This window comes from Onychostoma macrolepis, chromosome 03 (assembly GCF_012432095.1).
Source record: "Onychostoma macrolepis isolate SWU-2019 chromosome 03, ASM1243209v1, whole genome shotgun sequence".
NCBI classification, from domain to species: domain Eukaryota; kingdom Metazoa; phylum Chordata; class Actinopteri; order Cypriniformes; family Cyprinidae; genus Onychostoma; species Onychostoma macrolepis.
Window position 1 is genome coordinate 44071287 of NC_081157.1, and position 10003 is coordinate 44081289.

General features: G+C 36.0%; 2 protein-coding genes across 4 annotated transcripts; one reads left to right on the plus strand and one right to left on the minus strand.

Annotated features, from left to right (window-relative positions):
• The first annotated feature begins 114 nt into the window (after positions 1 to 114).
• On the plus strand, positions 115 to 6181 carry LOC131538133 (MIF4G domain-containing protein B-like). 3 transcript variants are annotated; one of them, XM_058771999.1, is made up of 6 exons: positions 115 to 249; positions 1842 to 1924; positions 2014 to 2123; positions 2266 to 2421; positions 4283 to 4375; positions 5255 to 6163. In XM_058771999.1, exons 2-6 carry the CDS (start codon positions 1843 to 1845, stop codon positions 5480 to 5482), a joined length of 669 nt encoding a protein of 222 aa, XP_058627982.1. In that variant the 5' UTR covers positions 115 to 249; position 1842; the 3' UTR covers positions 5483 to 6163. The 3 variants fall into 3 exon arrangements, with proteins under 3 accessions (XP_058627982.1, XP_058627984.1, XP_058627983.1); XM_058772000.1 differs by lacking the exon at positions 115 to 249 and adding an exon at positions 371 to 389 and having other exon boundaries at positions 5255 to 6164; XM_058772001.1 differs by lacking the exon at positions 4283 to 4375 and having other exon boundaries at positions 5255 to 6181.
• Positions 6182 to 6328: 147 nt separating this feature from the next.
• mrps7 (mitochondrial ribosomal protein S7) lies at positions 6329 to 9922 on the minus strand. The gene is made up of 5 exons (XM_058771997.1): positions 9766 to 9922; positions 9340 to 9528; positions 8596 to 8659; positions 7565 to 7732; positions 6329 to 7070 (listed from the first exon to the last, which is right to left on the minus strand). Exons 1-5 carry the CDS (start codon positions 9807 to 9809, stop codon positions 6849 to 6851), a joined length of 687 nt encoding a protein of 228 aa, XP_058627980.1. The 5' UTR covers positions 9810 to 9922; the 3' UTR covers positions 6329 to 6848.
• Positions 9923 to 10003: the final 81 nt, after the last annotated feature.

Here is a 10003-nt window from a genome sequence, read left to right on the forward strand (position 1 = left end):
AAACAAACGTTGCTTCTGAACCTCTCCATGGGGTCCAGGAAAACGCAATGAATATTTAAAATAGAACCAGCCCTCTTTAGCCAATCAGTTCGCTCAACCGAGACAACGTCACGTTACGTAATTAATATTCATGAGGTAAACCGGCTGATAGTGTTGGCAGATTCGCTTACTGGAGACCGCGGAAAACAACGAAGACTAGAGATGTGAAAAACATTTGCCTATTTACTTCTCCGGGGTTTTTTTTTTTAAGTAAGTCTTTGTACTTATGAACATGCAATATCACCCCTCTCGCAGTTTTAGTTGTATAAAAACATTTTACATGAATTCGTGGTGTTGTTGACCGTTTGAAATCCGCTTCTAGCGAGGCGAACTGGGATGTAGACGGATAGGTGTGCGTCTGTGTTGTTATTTACCTGATACTTTAAGGAGTTTCATTCATAATATTTCCGTGAAAGTGTGTATTTGAGTTTGCGCGTGTCTTTAAATTAAGTTGTATTTGTCTTATTGAGCGGTTTTTTGAGCGAACCAAAATAATAACGTTGGAGTATTTCTTTGCTAACTCTTCGGCTTTTGTGTATTTTCACTTTTGTCTTGGACGACACATGAGAAAGTGAAGATTAGGCCTACAGTCGACTGTAAAGTTACAGTTGCTATCGCTTTTAGAAAAGAGTGTTTCTGAACAATAACAATCAGTAGTTTTGAGTCGTTTATCATGAAGTTGTAGTGTGTTTGTTGAAAGTGTGAAGCCGGTGGTGTTTGGTGTAATCCGTTTATCCTCGTTTAACACGAGCTGCTCTGAATCCCTTTGAAAGTCAGGATGATGACTGACAGCACATATTTAACACATTATCTGTTTCACAAGAGCACAATGACAGTATTGCAATAATGTGTTACTGGTCTGAGTTGCATTGCCATTAATGTTCTAGTAGTTAATGCAAATTAGACAAATACTATTCACAAAGGGTCAATTTTAAGGCTCTGGAATTGATTTTCAGGGATATTTTTTACTTTTTCGATTGCGAATTTGTTCTGGTTCATATTTTTTTAGATATGTACTTCATATTAGTCATTCAGCAAAACTCAGTGACAGCAAATATGTGTATCTGGCAACTACATGTCACGTTTAAACCCCAAACTTGAAGAATATATATAAACATGATCAAATGTTAAATAACAGATGAAATGAGGAATTTACTTTGTAGCCCATCACATCTGAGACTTTTTTTTTTTTCATTAACTGTGACATTTTGCCCCTGGGCCAGTTGCATAAACTGTTGCATTAAAGTTAGTCATCTAATTTTTCTTCTTTTTCAAGACTGGTCATAACTTTTTTAAATTCAGTTTTGAAAAGGTAGATTGGTTTTATTTGTATTGGAAAAGTAAGACTGATTTCCCCGTGGCAGCTGATAGTTGGTCAAACTAGTTCTTAAGACGCAGTATGGTGGCTAAGTTTATGCAACTGGCCCCTGATTCTACATTTTGTAATAAATTACGCAGAACAATCTTTCTTTAAAGAGTATGTTGCTCACTGGCTTTAAAATGTCATCTTGGGTTTTTCATATTCAATTTTGAGTGTTATTATTACACTAAGATCATGATATTATGGTCAACTTTCTAAAATGTTGCAGACAAGATATTTGACTATAAGCATTGCCAGTAGGCCTGTTTGTCTGTAACAGGATTGTTAATTGTAGCTCGACTTAATTTGTTCTTCCTTATTGCTGATCCAGACAATGTACGTTGTTCGAGATATTTGCTATTGTTGTCACAGTAAAACTGATCTCATGTGCCTGAAGGTTGGTTATTGATTGATTGATTCCCTGTCTTTCCATCCTAAACAGAATGGAGACGTTATCTAAAGAAGAATACAAGATCCAGTCCTTTGATTTGGAGACACAGAATCTCCTCAAAACTGCCTTAAAAGGTCATTATCTTGAATGTGCAGCAGTTTTGCATGACACATTTTACAATTTGGCTCACAAATGTGTTTTATTTTTTTTCTTCTCTTGTCAGACCCAGGCTCAGTTGACCTGGAGAAAGTGTCCAATGTAATAGTGGACCAGTCTCTGAAGGACCAGATCTTCAGCAGGGAGGCCGGGCGCATCTGTTACACGATTGTCCAGGTAAACAAATGCACCACATGCAAGTTTTTATACAGAACACTTAGAAATATGCATGTTGCATTCTCTTCAGTGTATAAAATGCTCACATTTGCCTTGTAGTTTATTAGGAATTAGTTGTAATCAGTTGACTCTCTTGATTCAGGCCGAGGCTAATCAGACTAACGGGAACGTGTTTCGGCGTAACCTCCTGAACCGACTTCAGCAGGAATTCAAAGCCAGAGAGGAGACGCGGCAGAGATCCACTCAGGAGTGGGTTTGCCTTGTGTCCTTCATCTGCAACATCTTTGACTACCTCAAGGTGAATGGTTGCCTTCTGTTTTAATACATAAAGGAATAGTTTACCCAAAAATGAAAATTTGCTGAAAATGTACTCACCCTTAAGGCCCCGATATACTTCAAACGAAGATCGACAAGTATCATGTTTGCAATACAAAAGAACCATTCCATTTCCACAATCAGTCCTTTAAGTGTCAGTGGCTTATAGTCTGAAAACTTTAGCATGATGTGGAAAAAAATATTGGAGTCATCTCAATAACACAAAACTGTTTGTAACTTAATTTTTTTAGTGTTCTTTTATTTTATTAAGCTGGATAAATTATTACCCCTTTTTATATTTTATGTGGTGTCATGATTTGATAAAAATAATGTTTTATTATTGTATGTTCTTTTGGCATTTCATTTAGTGTATACCTTTTAAATTCACTTATTGAAAGAACAACAGCTGCAGCAGTATGGTGTAACATTTATTTGAATGTATTCGGTACTTGCTACCTTATATCTTCTTTACTCTTCCCTTTCATGGCTTTGGAGAACTTGCATCTGATGTTTCTCTACGTCGCTTTTTGCCTAACTCCGTGTCGTCGACGCCAAGCTTCGTTGCAATTTCTTTCTAGGAATTAAATGCTTTCTCTGAATCATTAAAGTCTCTCCGCGAGCGATCGTACAGGTGCGGATATAGTTGTGGCAGCTGAGCTATTCGACACAGTGCATTTATGTTGCTAGTGACTTGGAGATGTTGTTCTGCTGCTGCCTGACCTTTGTTGAATGAGAAACGAACCAGGGGGAAAAAAATCAAGCACGTCAAAGAAGGTGGAGCTCCAGAACACACCCATCGATTGCGTAATCGCCACGGACCAATAGTAGCTCAAAGGTGTTTAGGAGCCAAAACGAACTCCCTCAGAAAGTTTGCTTTGGTGAGCTGTTTCGAACTGCTGAATCAAACTCAAAACGAACTTCATTTCAGCCTGAATTTGTTCGAAATGACATCATATCAGTTCGTCCTTCGATTTTGCTTGAAGTATATCGGGGGGCCTTAAGGCCATCCAAGATGTAGAGGGGTTTGTTTCTTTATCAGAACAGATTTGGAGCAATTTAGCATTTCATCACTTGCTCACCAGTGGAGTCCAAACAGCTGGTAAAAACATCCTATTGATCACACCACTCCAGTCCATCAGTTAATGTGTTGTGAAGTGAAAAGCTGCATGGTTGTAACAATCAAATCCATCAAGAAGTTTTTAACTTCAAATCGCTGTTTCCGGCTAAAATGCGAGTCCATAATATTGCTTTCTCCAGAGATAAAGTGGTGAGAAATATGCACACATCAAGCACTGTTTACATGTATACAATTTACAAGCAAAAGCAGTCCAAAACGGCTCTAAACAAATTTGTTGGTGAATTTTGATGTGAGAGAACAACAGGAGATGGACTTTTTTAAGCGTTATTATGGATTATGAACTCCTATTTTGGCCAGAAGTGATGGTGTAAAGTTAAAATGCCTTTGATGCTGCTTTTTTTTTTTCTTACAAACATGCAGCTTTTCACAAGTGTTAATTGATGCACTGGAGTTGTGTGGATTACGTATTGTGATGTTTTTATCAGCTGTTTGGACTCATTCTGACGGCACCCATTCACTGCAGAGGATACATTGCTGAGCAAGTGATGTAAATTTCTTCAAATCTGTTCTGATGAACAAACAATCTCATCTACATCTTGAATGGCTTAAGGGTGAGTGAATTTTCTGTCATTTTTAATTTCTTGGTGAACTATTCATTTTAGAATCACAATTGGGAAGGCACTCATGCAAACTATAATTAAACAAATACACATGTAAATTAATTTAAAGTGGTTACTAATTTTTAACTTTATTCTGTTTGCTGCAGGTGAACAACATGCCCATGATGGCCCTGGTGCACCCCGTCTATGACTGTTTGTTCAGACTGGCCCAATCTGATGCCCTGAAGAACGAGGAGGAGGTGAAACCTGAATCAAATGTTAAATAACAGATGAAATGAGGAATTTACTTTTTAGCCCATCACATCTGAGACTTTTTTTTTTTTTTCATTAACTGTGACATTTTGCCCCTGGGCCAGTTGCATAAACTGTTGCATTAAAGTTAGTCATCTAATTTTTCTTCTTTTTCAAGACTGGTCATAACTTTTTTAAATTCAGTTTTGAAAAGGTAGATTGGTTTTATTTGTATTGGAAAAGTAAGACTGATTTCCCCGTGGCAGCTGATAGTTGGTCAAACTAGTTCTTAAGACGCAGTATGGTGGCTAAGTTTATGCAACTGGCCCCTGATTCTACATTTTGTAATAAATTACGCAGAACAATCTTTCTTTAAAGAGTATGTTGCTCACTGGCTTTAAAATGTCATCTTGGGTTTTTCATATTCAATTTTGAGTGTTATTATTACACTAAGATCATGATATTATGGTCAACTTTCTAAAATGTTGCAGACAAGATATTTGACTATAAGCATTGCCAGTAGGCCTGTTTGTCTGTAACAGGATTATTAATTGTAGCTCGACTTAATTTGTTCTTCCTTATTGCTGATCCAGACAATGTACGTTGTTCGAGATATTTGCTATTGTTGTCACAGTAAAACTGATCTCATGTGCCTGAAGGTTGGTTATTGATTCCCTGTCTTTCCATCCTAAACAGAATGGAGACGTTATCTAAAGAAGAATACAAGATCCAGTCCTTTGATTGAATATTATCATTGCTTGAGTAAATAAATTACTAATGCATCAAAAAATGGCAAAAGTGAATTTTCAGTTACATCAGAAAATGCTTTGGAGGGTCAAAATCATTAACTACAACTTTTTGACATTTTCCGTCTCTCTCTGTCTCAGGTGGACTGTCTGGTGTTACAGTTGCATCGAATCGGAGATCAGCTGGAGAAGATGAACCTGCAGCTCATGGATGAGCTGTTCAATCTGCTGAGGGATGGATTTCTCCTGCAGGAGGACCTGAGCTCCATGGGCCGCCTGCTCCTGCTCGAGATACTTGAGTTTCGCGCAGGAGGCTGGATTCTCTGCGAAACGGCTCAGAAATACTACTACAGCGAAGTCACGGACTGAGGCCTCCACCAATCAGGAGCGAGAAACAAGGCGGCGGGATGAAATTGCAATCTGTAGGAACCAAGTGTGGAAGCTTTATTTTTATATTTACCTTTGAAGGCTCGGATCTTTAGTTATCACAGATCTTTAGACATTTTAGTTACTGAGTTTAAAATTGAATGTAGTTCAGCAGTAGCAGCATTACAATCATGATTCATTTGATTTAGTTTTTATATCTGTCAAAGATTAACACAAAGGGCTGTAATCATAACACTAGAGGTGGCTAGATGATTTTAATATCAATATATTTTTGTTGTCAGATTTTTATTAAGTTGACTAACAATTTGCCTCGATAGGAGGAACAGCTATTTTTATTGAATAGAGAGGAGGATTACTTTAATATATATTTATGTTCTACAATGAAATCTGTGTTTACTTTTGGAGCAAAAGCAGTTTACAAGAGTAACAGATAAATACAATGTTTCCTTAAGGATAATATTTTTATACTATGAAAAGAGTGCATATCCAACAATACTTCTACAGGTTCTGGATGAAGACATTAAGTGTCATAAGTTTGCATAAATTTAGATTTATATATATTAATTTGTATATGTGCTGGCAAGCGATTAATCGCATCCAAAATAAGTTTTTGTTTACATAATGTGTGTGTACTGTGTATATTTATTATGTATATATAAATACACACACATGCATGTATATATTTAAGAAAATGTTTACATTTATATATTAAATATATTGTTATATAAATTATAGGAATATAAATATATACATGTAAATATTTTTAAAAAATATGCTGTATGTGTGTGTATTTATATATACATAATGAATATACACAATACACATTATGTAGACAACTTTTATTTTGGATGCGATTAATCATTTTACAGCACTAATATATATATATAAATAAAAGAAGGTCCTGTGGACCGAAATGTTAACATGATGATTCCAAAATTTTGTATTTCAAAATCTAAAATAAAGCTCCTGTGCAGCTGTTTTTTGGCCTCACTGATTTCTCAGGCTCTTGCAGATTAGACCTTGACAGTATAGTTGTCTTCATGCTACAAGTTTCAAATATAAAGAAATAATTAAGTATTTTTGTGGACAAGATTGCAGTTGAAGTCTCAAGAATGTGTAATGTGTCATAGATTTGTTTTCTAACTCTTGTAACACATTCCTGATCAAAAATGGAAACGTGACTTATAGCTTTATTTACTTTCACACGAAGACAAACTGTATTTATGAGTCAAGATAACAGACTTTCTCATGTCCTTTTTTGTGATGCCCATCCATCCCAAACTGCTGATGCTATCAGTCCAAAACAAATCACATCTTTAGGTGAATTAGGAGTCCAAACGTCTTCTCTCTACCACCAGCGGTAGTGTGCGTATGCCCTGTTGGCTTCGGCCATCTTGTGAAGGTCATGTTTGCGTTTCACTACATTTCCCTCGTTAGCGAAGGCAGCCAGCAGCTCCTGCGAGAGTTTCTCGTACATGTGTGTGCGACGGTGCTTGTTGTCTCTGCATTCTGTGATTATCCACTTCATGGCCAGAAAACGCCGCCGATTATCTGTGAGAGGAACCGGCACCTGCGGGACCAATAATTCAGAGTAAGATTAAACATTAAATCTTCTTTATAGAGCTTTGATGTAATTCCTCTTGCTTGACCAGACTGTTCATTGTATGGAAAAGGTATGATTTTGAAAACTAATTTTGCATTTTACAGAAGAAAGTCATACAGGTTTGAAACAACATGAAGGTGAGAAAATGATGATAATTTTCACTTTTTGAATGAATTATCCCTATAAACATCACTCTGAGTAAAAGGATACCATTTTATAAAATGTTAAACATAAATATTGTCCAAAATGTGTGCACATTTAATTCCTCGCAACATCTTAGTTGACATTAAATTGTATTTTCTTTCATAAAAATGATCATATTGACTTTAAATCATTTCTTGAGAGATCAGTGTTGGCCATTTGCAAACCAAATAATTGAACACTGATTCTGAGTTGCACATCTACAAACATCTTGACTAGATCATCTCAGAGTTGTGAAATATTAAATGTTGTTCACTGACCTGATAAGATTTCCCTCCTTTCTGAACACTGGCCAGGCCAATGATGGGCTTGCAGTTCTCTAGGGCCTGATGGAAGATGCTGTATGGATTGCACTCGATCTCTTCTCTCTTAGCTGCTGGAGATTTGTGGTATTTCTCCACCTGTTTCCTCTTCATGGTCTCCAGCGTCTAAACAGACACAAAACATCCAAGCAGAAATTATGTCGAGATTCATATGAACAATTTTGTAATATTTGAAAGATGTCTCTTATGCTCACAAGGCTGAGTTAACAGGAATATTGCAACGTTATTACAATTTAAAATAACTTTTTTTATTATTGTAAAATATTATAAAATGTAATCTATTCCTGTAATGCAAAGCTGAATTATCAGAATTATTACTCCAGTGTCGCATGATCCCTCAGAAATAATTCTAATTTCTGATTTGCTCAAGTATTTATTATCGTGCTCAATTATCACTAATGGGTCATATTATTATTATTATTATTATTATAATTATTAGTGTTTTGATGGTTTAAAATGTATCATACATAAGTATTTTCAGAGATTTTTGATGAATAGAAAGCATTTGAAATTGAAATCTTTCGTAACATCATAACATTTTTTTGTTGTTTTGTTTTTAAAAAGTCTGACTTACAACAAACTTTTGAACAGTAATGCATCACAGTTTCCACATAAATATGAAGCAGCACAACTGTGTTCAACATTGATATTAAGACATGTTTAATGAGCAGAAAATCAGCATTTTAAAACAGTTTCTGAAGGATCATGTGACACTGAAGACTGGAGGAATGATGCTGAAAATTCAGCTTTACTGTCAAAGGAATACATTTGTATTTTAAAATGTATTTAAACAAAAGTTATATTAAATGGTCATAATATTTCACAACTTGACAGTTTTTATTGCATTTTTGGTCAAATAAATGCAGCGTTGATGAGCAGAAAAGACTTGTTTAAAAAAAACATTAAAAAAATTGTAATTATTCCAAACGTTTGACCACAAGTGTGTGTATAATGTGATTTGATAAAACCTGTGTCATGATTTCTCTAGCAAGGATTTTGTTGCCGTCTTGCATCATCATGTTGATGAACTTGCTGTTGGAGTAAAAGAGATCATCACTGCTCTGAAAGATACAGTGGGGTCCAAAATATTGGGACCATGGGTGGAAATGTTTTTATATATGTATGTATATGACCCTGGACCACAAAACCAGTCTTAAGTCACTGGGGTATATTTGTAGCAATAGCCAAAAATACATTGTATGGGTCAAAATTGTCGATTTTTCTTTTATGCCAAAAATCATTAGGATATTAAGTAAAGATCATGTTCCATGAAGATATTTTGTAAATTTCTTACCGTAAATATATCAACTTCATTTTTGTTTAGTAATATGCATTGCTAAGAACTTCATTTGGACAACTTTAAAGGTGATTTTCTCAATATTTAGATTTTTTTGCACCCTCAGATTCCAGATTTTCAAATAGTTGTATCTTGGCCAAATTGTGTCAGATCCTAACAACCCATACATCAATGAAAAGCTTATTTGAAAAATTGACACTTAAGACTGGTTTTGTTGTCCAGGGTCATATATACATTTTATTACAGCAAAGTTCAAACAATATTATAAGTATAATATAATTGAACAATCTAAACTAGTTTATTAGTTAAATTATTCTGATTTCTAGATTTTGAATGTGGCTTTTGGACTCCACTGTGCTTCTATTCCGGTCATAGAGCTGTTTCCTGCAGTCGGTTGGGCTCGTTTCGTCTTTACCTGATCAGAGGGTCATTGAACGGCGAGCTGGTGTCGCTCGACAGCGCTGCTTTGATCGGTCTCACTGTTTTCAGTTCCTGCAGCTCTTTTTCTTCAGGACTGAGCTCTGATTCAGGGACACGAGCATCTTTACTGGGATCGGGGTCCAGATAGTATGGATTATACCGACTCCATCTCACCAAACACAGACTGAGAGAAGATGCAGAGTAATAGACATATGTTACTCAGTATGCAGGTTACACAGGGAAATCGCAACAGGCGTGAATTTAGAAACACACTTAAGCGCATGGTTCAGTTTGCGATGAACAGCGTGGGATCAGCGATCAATATTACAAATTATGAATTACACAGCAAAGCTGATGTGTCCTATACCTAATTCAGAATAGTCCTGGCAAAAATAAGTACAGAAAACTAGTAAAAATGTACCTCGGTGTCCAAGGTTTCAGTAAATATCTGACGGAGGCTGCCATCTTTAGGATGGTATAACAGGTTTGTCTCAGATCAGCTTGAGTGACCAAACTCTTATATCCACTATTAGAGGAGGAACACAAACGCAGATCTCAGACCAGCCGTTAAACTCACTCTGACAAGACCGTGAAAGGACCTCAGCTGAAGAACGCGTCCTAAAATATTGCCTGAGTAAAATAATGCCACTAAATATTTG